The 22963-nt window shown below is 31.4% G+C and overlaps 1 protein-coding gene and 2 non-coding genes across 6 annotated transcripts in view; 2 read left to right on the top strand and 1 right to left on the bottom strand.

Moving 5' to 3' along the window:
- The window catches only part of LOC108776651 (NAD kinase), a 29563-nt gene extending 16162 nt beyond the window's left edge, over positions 1-13401 (bottom strand). For 2 of the 4 annotated variants that reach the window (XM_018543331.1, XM_018543330.1), the window contains exon 1: positions 4719-5716. In XM_018543331.1, coding sequence (XP_018398833.1) covers positions 4719-4903 — 185 coding nt within the window. In that variant the 5' untranslated portion in view covers positions 4904-5716. Of the gene's footprint in view, positions 1-2375; positions 2451-4718; positions 5717-11714; positions 11769-13140 lie in introns of those variants that run through there. The other 2 variants (XM_018543332.1, XM_018543334.1) reach the window with 2 other exon arrangements.
- TRNAG-UCC (transfer RNA glycine (anticodon UCC)) lies at positions 7662-7733 on the top strand. Its single transcript has one exon. It is a non-coding gene; the product is annotated as a tRNA-Gly (tRNA).
- On the top strand, positions 8072-8142 carry TRNAG-CCC (transfer RNA glycine (anticodon CCC)). The gene has a single exon. It is a non-coding gene; the product is annotated as a tRNA-Gly (tRNA).
- Positions 13402-22963: the final 9562 nt, after the last annotated feature.

Genomic DNA, 22963 nt, shown 5'->3' on the forward strand with positions numbered 1-22963 from the left:
GATCCTGGTTCGACTCTCGACCGAGGTAATATTCTTCGCAATATAAATTAATGATTTACAGATTTTTAATATGTCATTCAACATTATTAAGATCCAAGATGCTATGAGCATCAAAATTGTTAGATTGTTAGTTAATTTAACTTGTGATGCGGTAGTTTATTAGAGTTTGCGTTGTAAGTCTGAACAAATTTCGGTGCGCATTTAAGAATCTACATACGTAGTATATAAATTCACACAAAATTATAAATTAAAAGCATCCAAGATCCAGCTTGATGGTTGTGACATGTTTTCATCGATATTTAATTTAAGGGGTAAAGCCACTCTAGAATTTTCAACAAATTTTTTTCTTACTTATATAAATGATGCTTTAAGATCTTAGAAATAAAGGTCTTATATAGTGAAGAAAAATTTCTAAGTGTCACTTTTAGAAGTTTAAAGCGTACTTTTCGGTATGATTTGTAGCTTTTGTGAACGGGGGGTCCTTTTGAAAATAATAAAGGAATTACTTACGTGCCACTCGATTATCTCTAAAATTAATTTTCCAAGAATCAGAAAGAAAAGAACATCAACGAGAAAGGTCTATATTGTATGATGCAGGTATCGCAGCTTAAAGGTAAACATTTCTATCGCTAATTCTTACATAAAACTTTAAACGCTTTTCTCGAAATCACTTCTTTCAAGCTGGCCGGAAACAGAATTTCCACAAATTTTGACTGATTTACTTGAAATTTTAACTATAGCTTCAAAATTGCATTCTCTAGAGAAAGACGTACGGATTTTTTCTATGTTGCATATTTTTTTTATATAAACAATTTTTCATCTATTTTTTACCCTTTTAACATTTACTTCAAATTCGTACCATTTTTTCAAAAAACAGTATATTGCAATTTCCGTTACGTCTTTCTCTAGCTTTTGGAATGTTGATTTAAAATTTTTTGATTTTTTGTTCTAGGTTAAAAAAATTGCCGGAGTTATCGTTCCGGCCGCAGAGTATTGTCCATGAGAAGACATTACAATTGCAGAGCTGTAGCGCCGCCATTTTGTAACAAAATCACTATAAAAAATGTGTTTTTACACTTCAATGTATGTACAACAAAGATCTAAAATACATGTTTTTATTTCTTTCATTACATTCTTGAAAAAAATTCATAAAGTTAGGCTTATTTTTTGTGCTCTAAAGTGACTTTACCCTCTAAACTCTCACGGTCCAATAAAATTTGATATTATTTTATAGAATATTGTGTATACATATATTTATATTCGACGAACATTGTAAGGAACATTCGATATTACTTAACAAAAATTAGTAAAATGTGGCATAGCATTTTTTATTGGCTACTGCAGCGAAAAATGAGCTAGATGCTGTAGCCAATTAAAAATGCTATGCCATATTTTACCATCTAAATTACTGCAGTCAATTATTTCTTTCAGTGTACGGATATTCATAGAACATTAATAGTTTTGTTATTCTAATATTATGTGAACATAAATATTTAATATTATATTTTTAGTACATTTTTTTATAGAATAACAAATATTTTTAATAAATATTTATATAACATTCATGATATGTTTATGTGCTATCTAAGTGTACCAGGTTTTTAAAATTGTTAAGACAAGTCTAGTTTAAGGAAATGTTAGTTTCTTTTCTCTTGTTTATTTTACTTGACACAAATCAAACTCTTGATCAGTCGAGAAAATTTATACGCTCTCTTTCTAAACGATTAGATTTCCTGTAAAAGGTGTCAAAACCGGTTTTTATTACTATATAAACACATCGAAATATCAAGTAGATAATATTGTTGAGAAAGTAATATCTGTAATGACGAGATTTGCCATTAATCCGCCACCGAGTCAAGACCCGTCTTCGTAAAGAAATGATTCGTTCAGATGACACACGGGCTGTTTGGGCCCAATCAACGAAGAGAAAACAGTGAGAACAGTTTTGTAATCGATTGCATCGAACGCGAATTCCTGAAATTCCGACTGACGCCGCAACGGAGGCGCCATGGGTGCGAGCCATACAGGAGCTCATCGAGCGAAGCCGGATCGGATGGAATGTGCGGTGAAAGGTGAACGCGTTCTCGCTCTCAAAGAAAGGAACAGCAAGAAGTGCTCCCACAGCATTCGTGATTCAAGTGGACGCTGATGCTTAAAGATACACGGTGCACAATCGTAGTGATTTCGCAGAACTCCAAAAATCTAAGAGGGTAAGAGGTTATAGCTTTCATATTCTAACACATCGAGAAATAATCACGTTTTTATATATTCGAGGTGGATGAAGACGGTAGGTCGTATGACTGATAAAATTATGAGTTATGGCAGCGATGGATATCACTATTTCTCGCACTATTCCTTATTTATTGTAGTAATACCTCAATTCGGCTTCATCCATGAGCGCTGATTTCACAGTCGGTACACGTTAAATTTCTTGACAGGTGGGAAAGAAACGACGCTTGTAATAATTAAGGCAATGTGATTAAGGTACACTTCGGCGCTGACAGCGTCAGTTTGACACACGAGGAACTATAGTCGGCAATGTCTTCTAGGTTGTGAAGATGCCGACGCGACATCGAGACGCCCAGCAGGTAGTACGATATACGCAAGCGCGACAACGCTAATCAATTATAAACACGCAGCCTATTTGTTTTACTTCTAATTTCAATCGTTTTTTTTTTTTCTTCGAAATTCTATTGGTTTCCTGATCAATCGAGCTGAACAAATTCGATCGAGGATCTCAGCTAGATTAATTTCACTTGTGGAAAATGTCAAAGAATTTTGAAAAGAATTTTAAATACTTGCAATAATTAAATAACTTTGAAACTAATAAAGACCCTAAATATTTAAAAATTATATTATTTTGTTTTATTCTCTCTCTCTCTCTCTCTCTCTCTCTCTTCTTTCCTATCTCTTTTTATAAATATTTATATTATATAAAAATTTAATTATAATTTGCGATTAAATTAAATTAATTAAGTACAATGTTTTAGTATCTGAAACCTTGTTTTTAACGAGAACGATAATGTCATAATATGGCAAAAGAGTTGAGCAAGCTATTACATATTGAATCTTATGTTACATGCGAGATAGAGTCAAATTACGTGATCTCACTTTTATACAGTGAAACAAAAATTCTAGTTTTGCATTAATAAAATTGCTTACTCGTAGTTGGCGTGATTTTTATATGAATATGAAATAACACTAAATCAACGATAGTATATTCAGAAATCAATTTATTATATGTGCACGTTTTTCGCAGCATTGATTGAGTATCACACGATGAAATAAAAAATTTATTTATTTATTAACGATAAAAGAACAATAATCTCTTGATATTGTAAAATGATAAAACGATTATGTCCCATCAATACATTTTTTTTATTTTAAAAACTATAGTACAAATATATTGTGATAACCGATGTATGGCTGTTAAGATATCGCATTTTACAGTTATCACAATCAAATATATTAATGGAAAATTATCATTATTTCCGATTGTGACAACCCTAACACTTTTTTTCTGAGAAATGTTCTGAAAGCTAAATATTCTAATCACTAGATTAGAATTGAAATTATGCATATATTACTTCATTTAATTAGTGAGGTCTAAACAATACTAGATCCCCGCGCGCGCGCGCGCGATTCAGATTAGAATTATTTAATCAATTAAAAGGATTATCCGTTATTTCTGAGTATAAGGAGCAAAGAAGTTGCTCCTGTAATCTAAAACGTTAAAAGTGTACATCACATCTCAAAATATTATCAAAAATATAAAAATTTCATAGATTCTTCATATAGATTCTATTATTACGTCTGATTATGAGTATTTATATAAAATTTAAACATATTGTTTAGGTTTAAAAGTAATTTAATTTTTTTGTTTGTCTTGATTTTTATATAAACTTTCTTATATATAATAATTATATATTAATAAAAGTGTAATAAATATTTATACAATAATTTATTTAGATCCATATTTTACTTATTTAAAAGTTATTTATCTAAAATTGCAACAAAACGTGGGCTTCGCGCTACATAAGCTGTTATAAATAAAATTATTTATTGTTTTGTTTTTTGCAGTTGGTTTCAATTATTTACGATACCAATTTTTTGGTTGATATTATTAACTGATATTGTCACAAAATATTGTCAAAACATCCAACGATGCCAACCTATTTTGTAATCAAAGTTGCTGACGTGTTAACATATCGTTCGCATTTCGCTTATAGTTAGATGCAGAAATGCAACTCGATGTTATTTTCGCGAAACAGGTAATAACAATGCGCTTTTAGATGCAGCAGTCAGTTACATTTAAAGATTTTATTTCCTGCTGAAAACCGATAGTTGATAAAACCTTGCCGTCTCGTCTGTTTGTTGTTGAAAATATACACTTTTGTTAAAAATTTTAAAAATTAAAAAATTTAGCTAGATCTAAAAATAATCTTGTTAGACATTAACATAATTATGTAGGAAACTAAAACTATCAAATAATGCTGCAAAAATTTATTACATTCTAGCCAACAGTTTGAGCATCTTATATAATTATTTTCAAACAAAATTATTTGCAGATCTATATTCAGCTACATTTTTAGATACTGCAGTAAAATCATTCTTCTCTTGTAGGATTGGCATGAAATCATTCGACTGGGTTTACTCAAAAGCTCATCACTGTTTCTTTTTATCATTTCTTGGAAGATTCGAGTAAAGTTTTTACTCACGGCCAAGTACCGGATCGTCTCCGTCTGCGTGTCTCTGGTTCTCCGTCACGATCCTCTAGCAAAAGTCTTCCTGCGCTGTCATTTTCGTTTCCAGCAATGGCGCCCTTACATTCAACTAGGCATCTCCAATTGAGCAGTTCGCTTACGCTTCGTCTACGCAGTTTTTCATTCACCATTTCCATCATCCGAGAAATACCTCCTTTAGTTTTACCACGCGTGTTCTACTTCTTGCGCCGTCAATTAAGATTGTCCGATTTTACTTCCGCACGACCGCATGTTTCAAGTTGTAGCCAAGTGCTTTTGCATTACTTCTTTTGAACTTAATGAACGTCCTTGCATAAGCCAGCATTGGCAGCTGCTTTCGATTAGTATCAATTCTAAATAACGATCTCACATCCTCCCATCGCATGTCACTTTCGAATACACGATAAATTATGCGCTTTCCTTTTTTCGCAATAATAATCACTCTTGGCATTTGAGGATTATCTTTCAGGATGGATGGACTTGTGGTTCATGCATACGGCGAGAAAACCAGCGATCAATCAACCGTAGCATAATTCTTGGTAACTTTTACGCAGTGGTATCGTCTTTACTTCACTTCTTGTATAACACATGCAAATATATTATATTCAAGGACATAGCTACTTGCGATTCCGGTCGTATTTCATGTACATTGTATGTACATGGACTTTAACAATAATTGCTTTAGGTTTATATTAGAATTAGTAATAGTTGCCTTGAACTTTGGTCCTGTCAAGTCTGCGTACGAAAAGACTTTCGAAAGAATGTCTCACGGGCTTCGTTCTTGTTTCGCATTAACGTGTGTTTGCGACCTACTTCCTTGCACAACCACGGGGAATTTCACTTGCCGATGGACGAGGTAGCCGATAATGAGTCCCACTCGCAAACGTCACGTTCAACTTTTTATCTTATCAGGTTAGCATCAGGTGCACTGGCTAAACTTCCAGTTTGCAAAATTTATTCGCGATTATTTTGCAAAATTTGATGTAGCTAACGTAATATTTATAAACATAATAATTCTTCGTGGATGTTTAAATGTATTTTTTTTTTTGCAATACTATTTTTAAAACACATATCTTTTATATATTTTTTAAAACAATTAATAAGACACTACATTGTTAAAATCTTGTTTCTCGAAGACTGCTAGTTTTGATTATGATTACGTTTCATCACTAGTATATCGTAGCTTTATTCAAGCTACAAAATATACGCGCGAATACACGTCTATAATAATTTTTAAATTAATTCTCTTTGATAATTCGTAAGGGAGGATATCGTATTGAAGAGAAAAATGGTCTAATATTACTCGTTAATGAGAACGATGAAACGAGGTCTCGAAGTTGGCACACACAACGCGCAACAACTACGATCGACGACCGCTGAAGGTTCACTGAGAAGCGATTTTACCGGCCGTAGCCGGCCGAGAGACAGTTAAGGCTTTCTAACTCGCGTTTCTTTCCCCACCATCATGTGCCCTCGTTATCGTCACGCTCGTGATATTGAAAAATTTACGAAAGGGTCGGGAGTTCGAACGATTTGTGATAACTTAGAACATAAGATTAATCGAAGGTCAGGCCATACATATGCGCACACACGTACCAAACATTTTATTATTTTTATTATACTACTCTTATTTTATTTCGATTATGTTCTATTTTGTCTTATTTTATTAATCTTTATTATTTAAAAAATTAAAATTGTTATATTACTTACACTAACTTTACAGATTTTATATGTAGAATTAATATACATAATAAATAGACTTTTTTATAGTTATATATTGCAATTATACGATATATTGCACATTGAGTTAATTGAACATTAATTCCACCCATAAAACTTATATAGTTATCAGCTTTATAGCTTTTAACACGATATTTTCCTCTGAGTGCATCCTTTCAATTTTTTTATAATTATATTTCATAAGTTTTTTGATGAAAAAAAAATTATTCTCATTTTAAGCGAAATATACTCCCCTTTCCAATTGTGGTAATATTTCGTTGTTGACCGAGGAAACCTTTATGTTTTGTTGTTTCGAGTCGACGAAAGTAATAACGACTTACAGGTACCTACGGCGAATTCGATGTGTAGAATAGAAGATGCTGTATTGCTAAAGATGTTTCACCACATCGACATGACTCATTTCTATTTATCTTATTTTCTTTCTAGTACTGAAAATAGTTTCATTCGTTTCGGCTTGTTTTTGTTGCATTGTATATCGTACTTTCTCATGTTCAGCCATATTCCTTATGAAACATGACAATATTGAATAATGTATGATGTTTAAATGTTTGTAACCATGGCGAGTTTTTACATCACGTGACGATGTGTATAGTAGTTGTATAGTAGCTAACTGTCTTTACTTTCGCTTGTAATAATTCAGTCAAACGAACACTCTTTGGAGAAAAAAAATCTGTAAAACATCGGATACAGTCGTTTATCTCAATAGAAAACAGAGAATTGTACTTAATAAATTTTTCTTTAAATATTTTCACTGCTCGAATCTATCTACGGTGACAGAAATCATTACAATGATGCTGCTATTAAAATGATTTATAAAAATTGGATATATGAAATGTTTTTCAAATCAATCACCACTTTAGATACGTTCAATTCTTCTATAAGGATTAAATCATAAAATTGATGTAATATTATTATTTATCAAAAATAAATTGATTGCTAATTACATTTTATTTATAATTTAATAAAGTCGCTTTGAAATATATATTTTTTATGCGACAGAGAGGTTACATTTGATGTTCTCATATATTTTCATTCTTCTACTATATTTTTAAATATTACTATAGAGGAATGTAAAATTTTTTTTCAAATATTGGAGGTAATTTTTTACAAATAATATTATAATTTGTAAATGTGTCAAATTGAAACTCTTGCTTGCTACAGATATGTAACATGTCAAGTGCGATGGTGGTGTAATGGTTAGCATAGTTGCCTTCCAAGCAGTTGATCCGGGTTCGATTCCCGGCCATCGCACAGACCATTTATTTTTTGAAAATTTTTTTTATTTCAATTTTAATTAAAACATTTCCATCAATAAGGAGAAGTCTGGATAAGTTAGTTATCCATATTGATATGACATTTACAAGATTTTTAAATTCATCGTTATACATATTATATTCACAGTTGTCCTATCTGATAACATTGTAATAAAATGATAAAAATTTACTAGCTGTGCATTATATTTTAACATAATAGATATGTTGACAGTCATGATAATAAGTTTAATTAGATAAAATACAATTTAATACTTTTATAAAAATATTCAGCACAACTGCCATATATCCTTTGAAGAATACCCGGCAATTCGGAAAGCACTGCTGGTGTAGTGGCATCATGCAAGATTCCCATTCTTGCGACCCGGGTTCGATTCCCGGGCAGTGCAAGTTTACTTTTTTTCTAACTTTTTTTATCCGAAAGAAATTAAGAGGGGTAGAAACGATACAGAAACACATTCTCTTATTAATTAATATTTGTTCAATTTTTCTACAGTTTTTAATATTTCGTGTATTGATTACTCTACTGACAGTACTGATAATAATGTATGACATAGTGTTATTATCAATTTCGATGTGGAATTTTTTGAAGAAGTTAATCAGTAAAGAGTTGTCTTTTATAATTATCTAGTATAATGACAAACTGTATCATATTAATTAGCGATAATTTATTCATTCAATAAAGTTAGCAATTTCTCAATTTATATTTATCTGCCAAGGATTCTTTATCACTTAATAAACTTGAGATTATAAAAAAAAAGACATCAAAAGCTATCATCAAAACAATGTATTATGAAACTTTTGATGCATTCCCCAAATGAGATAAGCACTATGAGAGAGAAACCGCTGTGTCATCGAATATTAAATCAAAATTTTTTGAAAATTATTACATCACATTTTTTCTAAGAAGCAAATAAAAAAACGTGCATTTATTTGAACTTAAAAGGATTTTTATAAAGGGTCTGTATTTACGTCACATTTTTATCGATAAATTCGTAGCATATAACTTACGTTATAGCATATAAGTATATATACTATAGAATTTTTGAAATATGTGCGCGCATTTATTAATAAAAATGAGGGGTGAATATATACTGACCAATATATGTATATATTGTAGTACATTTATTGAACGAATATTTGACGGTAATTTCTGTTTGCCTATTATTATAAACGCAATTTTTAAATAAAATTTGGAAGTAAACGTGCAATATGATAATATATAGACACATAAGATTACGCGTCGTAAATATTATTATACTCGAATAGACGAATAAGTCATGATAACATCAAAATAGCATTAAGATGAATCAGAAATAATTGAAAAAAAAATTATTTTTAATAATCATTTTGGAATCATTTTGACATCGTTTTGATATTATAATAAATTGTTGTTCTGCTTGATTTATAATAATTACTTTGTAATAAGAACATTTTCATAAAAGAGGCGCGTTTACGATACCTGATAGTAGAATAAATAAGAGATTTTCTCGTACGCATCACCACTTGGAAAAGGATACTTCTACTACGTAGCATTACTATATAATTGGCATCACTGTACTGAAGATGAATTTCCAACGTTTCCATTCCTCGACGTGCACGGCACATCAAAGAAGTAAAGAAAAATTCTCACGATAAGGAGAACCTCAGTGATAACCCAGTCTTACCAAAGAGAACAAACCGATCGCGTGCTAATACTTGTGTCAGGCGTAACGTGATTGGTCTGAGATACCGACATTAATCGCAGGAACTTATTAAAAGAACAGCTGATACCTAGATAACATTCGGTCTCACTTCCTATCACGCGTTAGTTTCTAGTGGGAGTCGAGAATAAAATGTTGAGGAGCTTTAAGATCAAATTGATGTATAATTAATGGAATGTGTGTATTTGTGCAAGACAATGCAATCATTATCATCGAGAATTCAAGAACGGAGTAATGCTGTATTTACAAAACGATGAGATATTTTAATTCCGGTCGTGCATCAGCACATACCACGCGTCAGTAGATACAATATTGGCATATGCTGCCGCTGTGAAAACAATAAGATACGTTCGGATGAAGTCTATATGTAGTTTCAGATGTCACAACTGAATAGATTCATGTTTCTCAGAACGATAATTATATCTGCATAATTATATTACATACTTCAGTACTTGACTTTTTACAGAAAGTAAAATGGTAATCATAAAGTAAAATATATATGAAAATTGATATATATTTAATCTTTGCAATAAAAAACAAAATTCACAAAAAGAAGAATGACTTTATTCAAGTATATCTAAAAATTTAATTTAATTTGAATAATTTAATAATTTTATTGAATTATCGAAATAATTATGTAGAATGCTCAAACTGCAAATTGCGAGAACATTAAAATTTTTTATAACATTATTATGCTTTAATTTCCTACGAAATTATTTTGAGGATCCAACAAAATGATTTTCAGATCTCTCTCTTTCTCTCTCTATTTAATTAAAATTGTAGATATTCCATTAAAATCGTTTGTGCGATAAACATAACTCTCGGTGCAGCCGCGATGAAGTTTCGCGAAGCAACTAATTGATTGACACTAATTAGTTAGGTCAAGATCATGAAATAAATTTTGTAGAATGAATAATGAGCAGCAATAATAATTCAGCATTATTTTGACTTATCCGTAAAACAGATTGTATTTCTTCTATCAAATTGAGACGTACTACAACGATTAAGCAAGCAGAAGAATCTTTATTTGATTGAAAATAAACGACAGTACACGAAGTGCGAAGAGCGACATAAAACATTCTCGTGCCACATTAAAACGAATATATACGTAGTTGTAGCATGATAAATGTGGATCAATGTGCGAATTCTCATAGAGCATACAAGCTCTCTTTCAAAGAGTTTATATCCAATAGTTCATTATGACATAAAGAGGTCATAATGTAAAGGCATAGAAAGTATATAAAAAGAACAGCTGAAAAACATCTGTAGAAATAAAACTTTAAGCCAGGGAATGGAAGTAACTCATTACTTGTAACAAAGTTATAGTTACAAGTTACTTTTTGGTAACTTTACTAGGGTAACTGCGTTACTTTTTTTTTTATAACAAATTTTACAGTTATTTTTATCGTTACTTACCACACGATTGGATATTTTTCGATTGGAATTATCTTACACTTTTACGTGATATATCGAATAACAGTTTTAAGAGGAAACTAAAAAATAAAGCTAGCATCATTATTATATATAGCTTTAATTAACATTTAAAAAAAAATTGCAAAAGTATATTTTTAGATGGATTTTTAAAAAGTACCGGAAAAACATGAATTTCAGTAATTAAGGACGAATGTAGAGCATTGTTATTGGTACGCAAATTAATTAGAAGTGGATTTGTTAATGGTAACGGAAAAGTAACGAAAAGTTACTTTTTTAAGCAATGGTAACGGTAACGAGTTACTTTAAAAAATCGGTAATTAGTAACGATAACTAGTTATTTTTTCCTCGATAACGAGTAACACACACTATGACTTGTTACTTTTAAAAAGTAACCTTCCATTCCCTGCTTTAGACTGTCAAAAGTTCTAAAAAGAATGGCACATTTTGCCACTTCTCCATAATTACATAGAATAAGAAATGAGAGTATCATTCTTATGAAATCTTCAAGAAATTGATTATTTATCTTCAGTCCTCGATTATTGTCACCTGCTTCTATATAATGACAAGTTACTGTAACAACTTATATACGTAATAGTTAATGAACCTGAATTATATACTCAAATGAGTGCTCTGTATTCGCTTTGCGTGCCAATAAATTGTTCGCGTGATTAAATAATATTACGGGAGGTAACATAGTTCTACGAGGATTCGATCATACCAACGAAACAACAATGTTCAACAGAGAAAGGAAAATGTTCATGCGGGTTGTGACAGTTGGCGCTAGCTACAATTCACATTGAACACACTGTATAAAACTGTATTACCTTCGCGGTTCCACCATCTCAGCATGATCGACTGTTAACTCGGACTGCACGTTGCTTCAAGAAAAAAATGCATTGTTAAAATTTGCCGATAGTAAATTAAATATAGCTGCAACATTTACATTTTGTTATATAATATGCTAATAAATTACCATACGATTAGTAAAAAAGAAATTTTATCCGATTAGATACGATAGTAAAAAAAATTTATAATATATACTTCTAAAATAGACTAATATTTTGAAGAATTTGTCATATTTAAAAATAGATTTTTAAAAAAGCACTTTGAATCTCTTCCTAAAATAACTTTTTCCGAGTTATTAGTTTTCTTCGAGAGTTATAAGTTTTCTTCAAGAATTATAGAATGAAAAATTTTAGAAGTATTCTTCAGAATATTTCAGAATTCACATATTATGAAGGATTCTAAAAAAAATTTAACTTTTTCTGTACTTCTAACATAATATGTGTTTCAATCTGCATAAAAGAATCTGAGAATATTCCTAAAAAGTTATAAAATTATTCTGAAAATTTTGAAAGTTAAAATATTATGAAAAATTATATAAAATAAATTCTAAGCAAAATTTTTACTAAGATAACTTATTGTGTGTATTTCTGTTACTTATGTCCAATAAAAAACCAATCAGCATGAATGGCTTCAAAAGGGAAACGTATTGTTAAACGAACAGTGTGGGAAGGTTCGTTAATAGCCTTGACATGGATCTCCTTATATACATTTTTTCGAGCGTATCGAGTGTTCGTGAGACATTAATGTGTACGCAATTGTAAACGAAATATTTAGCTTTAATAAAATATGTAGTTATGAAATCGAAGTTATGTCAAATATCGTATCTACATAGAGTTATTTAAAAAAAAGAATTATAATAATAGCAAATATTTAGATATTGCACTCATTATATTAATTGTTTTACAAACAAAATGAGTTTCATTAACTCATTTATAAACATCGATTATTATCAGCAATTAACTTAATGCGCGCTGAGCAAGAATCGGATACGCGTTCTTGACTTTTAATCTAAATAGAACTGTCAGTTTTACGTCTTATTTATGAAATTAGTTTACGTCACTCTGAGCATTCCGTAATTAACTGACACAGAAATTTAAGATTTTGCATGTATTTCTTTAAATTTTAAATCAACGGAAACTTGTGGCGCTACAGAAAACCGCATGTGTGTCGCATAAATTATTCGCAATGCAAAATATTATCTGTTAACATAGATTTATGTTAGTGTCATCAATATTTTTTTTTTTCAAATATGCAAACTAGTCGATAAATAATCTTCTTGAAAACGAATTACACATATTTGCAAAAGATTATTTTATTTATATCCCTATAAATACAAATCACACTTAAAATACACACTAGAGTGAAACTCGAGTGGTATCCAACAGAGGTCAAGGGTGATCTTACCTGAAGGTTTGCTGTTTATCATGCATCTTAGATACAGCAGTTTTTTCTGACGTGTTCTCGCCCAACTCCACATCCGCGATCGCCTTCGCTAGCTGAAGATTCTTCTCGTCCATTTTTCTTTTGCTCACTAATCACAATTGGCGAAAATAGCGGCGAAAAATGCGTAACTCCTCGATGACGCCTACGATCGCGTGAACTACACTGAAAGATGTCTCGTAGCGTACTGAAAGGGCTCTCTGTCGCCGACGGAGTTAACCTGAGCGCCTCCACCATTTGAACATATGTCGGTTCGTACCTAACTCCATTGTCGTTCCACGTTATCCACCGTCTTTATCACTATTCTAATCGTATCTAATCATGGTCTTCGCAGTTTCCGATTATTGTCGTGTAAATAACCCTCTAAATACCATGGTCTGGTATGAACTATAGTCTTTTATAATAGACGGGTCGCGGCTCTAGTGTATTATTAGAGCAGAAGGCTTTTTGAATGGCCTCCGCGATTCCCGCTCGCCTACAAACTCGCATTGACAGTGTGTGCGGAAGTATCCAATGGAGTCATGTTGACGTCATGTTGCGCTCAATACAGAACGTGGACGCGTTTTTTAAAATATGTATGTTTACATTTCCTGTAGGAAATAAGGCCGATGACATTGCCTGATGCTTTATTTCTGCAACTTCGATGCGTGCTTATTGAAGAAATGTATTCGTTTCACGCTTATTTTGTTTTACATGCAATGCGTTATATCTATTTATATTTTTAATGTACACTGTGTTTTTTTCATTAAACAGACAAAATTGATTTAATTATCAAAATTGAACTATTCAGAAGATAAAAATAATAGAGGTAGCGAAATATGTCTGAACAGTAGTTACAGATGGCACGCGAGGTGCCTGTTCTCAGTTCTTAAGTTGTCGAAGCATGCAGCACACCAGATGTCGTAGGATACTCAAATTGAGAAACTTCGATTACAAACGCTGGCGAAGTTGTTAGTTTTGTTCGTTTTGCTTTTACGTATGACACTGTATTTGTGCGTTGTATAATCAAAAAACTTAGTATGGTAATTATAAAGATGACGATTATTCAAGTACTTATACGTGTAGAACGAATGTATATATTGATATAATTGAATAAACTGATATGCATAGTTGAATAAATTGTTTTACAATTGCAATAATTGCAAAATTATTTATTTAACATTAGGTTATTTGGAAAGCTCGTTTTAAATTTTCTAGCTTAAAATAGTATATAGTTCATTTAAAAAATTATCGATTATACCATTCGATAGAGCAAAGTTTTGGATTTAAAAATCTGATTTCTTAATTGTAGTACGATAATCTTTAACGGAGTTATAAATAATTAAAATCAAAATGTTTTTCTTTACTTACCTCGCGAATAACTCAGGAACAAAAAAATTGTAGGAACATTTAAAAAAAAAAACGATTTTATGGAGAAAGCTTCAAACTTTCATGATAGATAATCAAAAATTTTCGCAATTTTTTTTGAGGCACGTGAAAGACTCATTGTCAGTAAAGTGGAAAAAATATTTTTATATTTTTTAGAGAGAGAGAGAGAGCTCATAGTTTTTTATATATAAAAATTACCAAATTCTGGAAAAATTTGTTTAATTTTGGATACAAAATTAGAGGAATGAAAAGAGACTCAACTAAATTGTTTTCTTAGCCAAATGCTTGCTACGATTGAATCACCATGCATTTCTTCGTAGCGATCTAGTTTACAATTAGATAGACTCGATCGATTGAGGACTCGATCGAGTGCCGCAATATTCGTTCCGCGTCTGCTTAAGAAGTTGAATAGCTTACCATGGCCGGTACCAGTGGTTATCAAGGCCATTCGATATTACTTGCGTTTCTTGCGAACTGCACAGTCATACGGAATAGCCCACGCATAAGCTCATGATAAATACTTTAACGAGAAATTTACTTATTATGATTGTCGATCGACAGTTCCTTTCTTAAATAATTGTTGACCTTTACCAATCAAACGTTACTCAATCACGTTGATTGTTCGCCTAGATCTTTTCTCATAAGATTCTCCCCTTATGTTACATCTTGCATCCGAAACGGTTTCTTATCACGGTAATAATACGAAGACCGTTCTGCTCGTTACGTACAAAACCTTTTTGAGATTGCAGTGTCCTCTCTACAACCGTCATCTGTGAGAGATGTTCTATTATAACTATCTTGAAATATTAATCTTTGCTTAAATATGGATCATATATTTTTAAAAAAAGATAAGTATTTTCCACAACACAGTCCGTTAAAATAAGCAACGTTTATTCTAATATAATTATGCTTTCAATTTATCATATAATTACATTTTATATAAAATAATTTATATAATCGCTTTATTTGCAATCTGTTGTCATACTCTTTTATGCTCTACTCTAACTAGATCCTTGAAATACTAATCTTTGCTTTAATGTAGATCATTAAAAAAAAAAAAATGTATTTTTCAATCCGTTAAAACGAGCAACATTTATTTTAACATATTTGTGTTATCAATCAATTAATTAGAATTAATTATTATTTAATTATTACATTTCATGTAAAATAATTTATATAATCGCTTTGTTTGTCAAATTAAAAAAATTATCCAGCTCTGCTCAATTTCTGCATTTGACAAGAATATTATTCGTGATCTTTAGTCGCGTCACCGTCATCGATCTCTTAGACAAAGAGAATCGAAACTGACAGGATACTGTTCATGAATATTGCCGACATTTAAATGTTCACCTGGCAATCGCACTGCGGCATTGATGTTACTCTTAACGAACTTGAAACCGCGATGACTCGTGTTGACCTTTCATTATGTGCGCGCATTCGCGACTGACGTATTCTTTCAATCCTTCTCGCAAAACCTTTCGTTTCCTTGTCGATAGTGATCTCGCCTTTCGTTTCTTTGCGCGCACCAAGCCCAGTCGCGCGCCGTCAGCGGTAAATCAAATCTCGTCAAATTACAGAGCGTGATACGCAATCGTCTCTTTCTATATGCGATAAATTAATTTTGTATACGATCACGTTCAAAAAACGCATTTAAATTAATGAGCTACACGTCATTGCGACGCGCATTAAATGTGCTCCAAATAAGCGACGGCGACGCAACACGCTGGAAACGAATTGCGATGTAGCGCAGGTGCGTGTATTTTCTGCGCGTGCACCTATATATTACATACAGATTCCAACTCACGTAACTGTGCAGCACATATAGATTATAATAAATACGTTACATTAAGGTTGCATCAGGTGTATAGTCTCTGCAAAAAGTGAATGGAATTGAAAATTTATACTTTCTATATAAAAATAGATGTCATACACATAAAATAGATCATCAAGGTCTTATTGAACTATCGATATTTGTATTTAGCAAAACAATTTTACAATTTTAAAGGAAATTTTTTCACTTTATTTTAATTACACTCCAGGAAACAAGCTGATGTCCTTTGTCGTCATTTTGACATTAAAATGACGTTAAGGATGTCATTATGTTGTCAAAATGATGACGAGTAATGTCAACTTGTTTACTGGGGCTGTCCAACAAAATTTGATCTTCTTTTTGTAACACGAATCAGTAATATAAAATGATTGAAAATTATATAATCTTCCGGCCATATTATATTCTGTTAATCTCATACTGTTTTTTTATTTAATATATGATTCAATTATATTATTAAATACAAAGGCACTTACTTTTAATTGTTTATAATGCAATATTAATATAGAATAATCCTTGTTTCCATGTATTGCATAAAGAAAGAGCTATTTTTAAATTGTTATATCTTAAAAACAAAATATTCTATCAGAATCAAATAAAATACATTTTTTTAGAGTTGATACTTATACCTTATCATTTAGAAAAAAATTGCAGGTGAATTTATGTTATAAGAAACTTCGAAATCGATATTTTTGGCCTTTTTGAAGCTACTTTTTTTTAAATTGTGAGATGATATAGATTAATTTTGAAATCCAACAGTTCAGCAAGTATAAAAATGTATCGGAAATGAGTATTCATATTTGTGTTGAAAGATAGTGATAGACGATGTTGCGTTTTGTGGAACATATAAAAACATATAAAAATATGTTTACTTATATTGAAATAATTTTATTCCAGATTCAAAATCGTCATCGAACATTTTGTATTACTTTCAAATACTCTAAAGAACAATCTGCAATTTTTTCATAACTTTTTAATTCGTTAATACATATAATACATCTTTAAGTGAACAAGTATCGATCTCACTTCGAATAAGTCGTTTTCATTGATAATATCCGGCCATTATCGCCGTCATTCTCGACTGTTGATTTCTATAATATATTAGCTTATTAAAAACCGCGGAATTTTTCTCAGCCATAGATACTGTACAGAAAAAGATTTAAAACATATACCTACATTTCTCTTCCGCCATTAGGGGGAAGTTAAAAATTTGAAATTTATCTTTCAAACAGGTTTCCCTAATATAATTGGAACGACAGTTTCAATGAATTTTGATGAGAAACATTTATACGGAAGAAAAAAGAGTTCGCATATATCTTAATTTAAAAATAACTCGGTGGTTATAACGGGTGAAAGTCTGCGATGTCTCTTCTTCGATGTATAGCTGAATCGAAAGAGATATATATCCCGTATCTTTTATTCCGGGGATTGGAAATCGATTGGCCGAAAGAAAAAGAAGAACGGAGTCTTTTGATCTTATTTTGGAAATTGTACGGAGACACATCGCACGCTCACCGAAGGCGAATCGTTGATCCGCGGCGCCGATCCTAACGAGTTCTAATCCCGCAAAAATCACAAGTGGATCACCGCAGAACTCTCCGTCGGCTTTCTTTGTAAATTGATAGCTACCACTTTTACGTGAACATGCGGAACGAAAATTACATGCGTGCACATACAATAAGTGGGCGTTGGATATAAACGCGCGAGCGACTTCGTACGTAAATAACGAATGAATAAACATTGGAGTAAAGTGTACCGATCGCCGTTATGTAAACGTGAATGTTAAATACACACGCCAGTATCGCAAACTTTGCAAGAAACACTGTTCGCAGATTGAAATCGAAAATTGTTACATCCGTTTTAATAGAAAAAATGTAAATATAACGATGTTAGAAGGATGTGTATATTTTTATTAGAGATGAAAATTACAATCAGAAATTTTGAATATAAATCCAGTATAAATGATAGCCTTAATTCCGGCTCTGAAAGCTTTTACTTGGAAATGTATTTTCTCTAGACACGATATATTATTGTCTTTGACACCATATTATTGTTACAGAATTGAGTTTTTAAACAATGTAAACAATTAAAATGTTACGATGACTATAACAAGCGAAGAGACTCAAGTGTTCTCTTCTTATAAAGCAATGTTGAAAGTTCATAAAAGTTATAGGAGGATATTACATCTATAATTTGTAGGAGGTTAAACTTTGTTCCTTTCCTTGTAAGTAGCGACATGGATACATTTAGGTTGATATTTATAGTTCCGTTCTTATTTCCGTACTTATTTCAAGATCTTAAATCTTATTTCAAGAATGTCTTAAGATAGTTAAGATATTAATACGACTGTGCGATCGGTTTACGACTTCTTAAAGTGGTCTTAAATATAAGAACCGAACTATCCTTAGATCTAGTTTCGGAAAAGAATCACATCAACACAGACATTTCTACCTCGATATTTAAAGTTATAAAAACATATTAAATACGAAAAAATAATATAAATATATATTTTAAATTCTTCGGAATAGAATTTCACCTCAAAAAGTTAAAATTAAGTTTAAAAAAAAATGGCTCAATTTTCAATGTTTAAGAATAAGATTTCATTCTTCAGAGTGACAATTCACTTTAAAAGTTTGAGGAAGTATTAAACGTTTTAATGATAAACATAAAAACTTTCTATATTTTTTTTTAAGATTTTGATAACAATTTCTTACAGTAAAGACTAATTTTTTACACGGTTTTTTATTCCAAAGTTAAAAAACATTTGTTTTCAAAACATATATTTCCAATTTTTATAACATTTTTATTAAAAATGCTATATCTCCTTTCTCTTATTCCGTTGCTAGTAAATTTTCGTTTTCTTATAAATGTATACAGGTAAGAAAAATATTTTCCCAGGAAATTGTGCCACAATCGCGATTCATAAATTTCTGACATTTCATCTGGAAAACGTTGCTAACACTACTCTCATTTATGAGAATATTGTAAAACAATATCATACGCAATCTCTACCTGCTTTATCTTGCGAAAACTGGATAATTAACGAATTTTCACAAATGAAGACGTGTTACGTGGAAAGGAAAGTGACTGGAAACAATTATGAAACACGTTACTAATGAAATTGAAATGTTATTCATAATATTTTCTCAACTGCCAAAAATAATTTCAGAAATAATTTAAACGTCATAATTCTATCTCAAGAATTACGATAATATTACGTTTATATAAAATATGTAAATCTATTCTCTTTATTTTGCGAAAATCAGCATCGGAATACGTCGCTAGAGAAAGGAGAGAAGGGAAACAAATGATTTGCGTAGGCGAGCTTGAATGAAAAAGATATAAGCATAAATAACCATAGGAAAAGAAACAGGCTAGGAATGCCGACGCGTTGGTCACTAAGACCCCGCCAGCTTTCTAACAACAATCACTTTTATGTAACGGCCATTATTCGTCCCTTTTTATTACAACAAAGGTAAATACACAAAGACGCGCAACTTTCGCCGCGTAATTGCGCCGCGGACGGTACGCGATTCATACCGTTTGACAAATATTTCGTGGCATAATAAAAATCAGAATATATCGACGGGCAGTTACATATGGGGGATAACCTTTCGGAATTATCCGACGAGGGACTAGAAGACCTCTTTGGCGACCAACCCTTCAAACGTACCGGGTGGCACTGATAAATGACATCGCGTTTGACCGAATCTACTACGAAATATTATCTGTATACTATAACGGAGTCATTTCAATCACCCTGTAGACGATCGTCGATTGCTGGCAACTTGCGATCAGGTTCTAACAGTATCCTGTAGTTCTTTCAGAAATACAATATGAGAAAAACGTCTATTACACGTCTATAATATGAGGAAAACGTAAATTAAAAAAAATTTAATGTTTAAATTGTTCCATATATGTCAGTATATAACAATTTAAATGTGTAATGTAATTTAATATGTAATAACAGTATAATTAATTTTATTGTGAATTTACAAAATTTTTTTAACAGATATTATTTAAAGAAAAATTCTTTAATAATAACAAATTTAAAGTTCATCACAAGGAGAACTCCAGAATACTTTCAATGGAAGTAATAATCTATATGCGAATAGTAATTAATGAAGAATTATACAATTATTCTCGATCGCTTTATCTCGAATTGATTTTCCGCAATATTTTTTTTTTACAATATAATTCTTATTTTCTGATACATTACGTACACAATTCTATATACACATAACGCAAGAAAGTCGCACTTCATACACTATACATAACGAAATACAAAAATAAGTGGCAATCCTTTTTGAGTATAAAACGACTCGATGAAACCCAAGGAGCATACAAAAGTCAACACAAAAAATCAAAAACATCGAAATGATTTTAGTTTGATACTTAAAGTCAATAAACAGTCAAATTTTGTAACAAAAAAATCTTAATTTTTATGTCAAAATACGTCATTTTGATTTTCTCTTGACTTGATGTGTGCCTTGAGTATAACTGTACAAAATTATTTTCCAAAGACAAAAAATTTTGTAGGAAGAATTAATTTCATCGACTCTATGTACTATATATAATTATTACATACATATCCTGATAATTAATATAAATGTATATAATCATCTCAAGAGATGCATATAATAATTATTATTTAACAAATCAGAAAGAGTTTATAATTTCTTCACTGTTCAATTACTGTTTAAATAAAATTTGATAAATAACAAGATTTTCGTAGAAGGAAAGCCTTTACTGTCAAACATTTTTTTTACATCTTATATCTTCTCTCAAAGTAGTCAAATTCATTTTTTATTTTTATTTCGTGATTTGAAATTAGAATTTTTATTCCTACACATTGTATATTATCAATTATGAAAAGGAACGAGAAAGTGAGAGGAGTACATGTACGAGCGGAAATGATCGTTTTGATTCGAAATAAGCGGAAGTCGACTCTAGTCCGTACTCTTGATTCTCGACGAAAATTTGAGAGATTCGACGAAGGGCGATCGCCACCCTAATGGCAAATATTACACATCAACACACTCAACGAAGACTATCAGGAAACATGATGGTATCTTAGCGCTATACATTATATATATTTAAATACATATATATTTATATACATATAAATCATATAAATCGATAATAATTAGACATTTATTTACAATCGCAACGAGGATATAACAAAAGTTAAACTATAGCCTAAGAAAAAGAAGACATAGAACCAACAATTTCAGGTACAGAATGAAATTAATCAATTATGTACAAATTTCACTTGTAATTATTGTAATTGGGGAAACGCCATAAACGTTCGCGATACTTACTATTCATTTCTTTGGATACTCAAACGAATGAGCTGTTGCCTGATTAAAATCCCGACGATCAAATTCAGGCTAATCGAAAAATGAGCTCGGCTCGCGGTACGTATATAGTTTGTATACATACAGGTGTTCAACGTTGCAGCAATCGCTCGCGGTGAACGTAAATTACCGGTTTCTCCAATTCCCCCTCTCTCTTCCGCTCTCTCTCTTTCTCTATTTCTCTGTCTCTCTTTCTTTTTCCGTCATTCCCCTCATGTTACGATCGGCCACGCTTGATCTCGCTGATACGCATAACTGCACGAGAAGTTATATGCCGATTCTATATTTTTAAATGCAAACAAACGCAAATTGTCTATGATCGTGTAACAAATAAAGATGAAATTTAAGGTCTGCGCTTTTTCAAAGAATGTTCTGAATTGGTATACATTGACGATATAGAAAATACGATCATAATAATAGAAATTTTTCTTCTTACAATCAAAAGAATCCGTTCTGTTTTGAAGAATGTTCTGAATTGAAATATATATTGGTTTTGCAAAACTGAGAAGGATTCATAAAGATTGTCGAAACACTTATTGCAGCGAACACTAATTTAGAACAATCTTCGAAAAGGAAAATGGATTTCTAATACTGAGAGACAAGAAATTTCTATACGATCGTATTCTTTATGTTCACTTTCAAACGTGCACATAACTATAAGTATCAACATCTTTTTCCTTTACTTTGATGGCCGATCGCGACAACCAGCAATTTGAGAGAATCAAGCACGGTTCGGGGCCTCGAGAGCGTGAAAAAGAGCCCGCGCGCACTGCGACTTTCTCTCGGCGCAAGTGTGACAATCATCGCCCCGATACAATCAACAACGTTGATTCTAATCTAAATCGTTTGATAAACAATTAAATCGAGTTTGCTTCATATATCGAAAATCCATGAGGATCATCGAGAAACTGATTGCCAAAACAAAATGATTGTCAAACAAAATGAGAGAAATTGTAGGTGACGAAAAATAAATCAATACATTATAAATGCCTTTAAGAGCGCAGGATATCAGTGTGTAAATAATTTACGCTATACAACAATTGATAAAAATATATCGTTTCCATTCATGGTTCGGATCCTCTTTAGAACATTTTAATTAAGCGAATATCTAAAATGAATTACGATTGTTATCAATAAGAGCCCAGACAGAACATAAAATCATAATAAAATCATGATAAAGTCAAGTACAGGATCATCCAGCAAAAGTTGGACAATGTCACATCGGAACGCACCC

Source organism: Cyphomyrmex costatus, unplaced genomic scaffold (assembly GCF_001594065.2).
Source record: "Cyphomyrmex costatus isolate MS0001 unplaced genomic scaffold, Ccosl1.0 scaffold367, whole genome shotgun sequence".
In the NCBI taxonomy this organism is placed as follows: domain Eukaryota; kingdom Metazoa; phylum Arthropoda; class Insecta; order Hymenoptera; family Formicidae; genus Cyphomyrmex; species Cyphomyrmex costatus.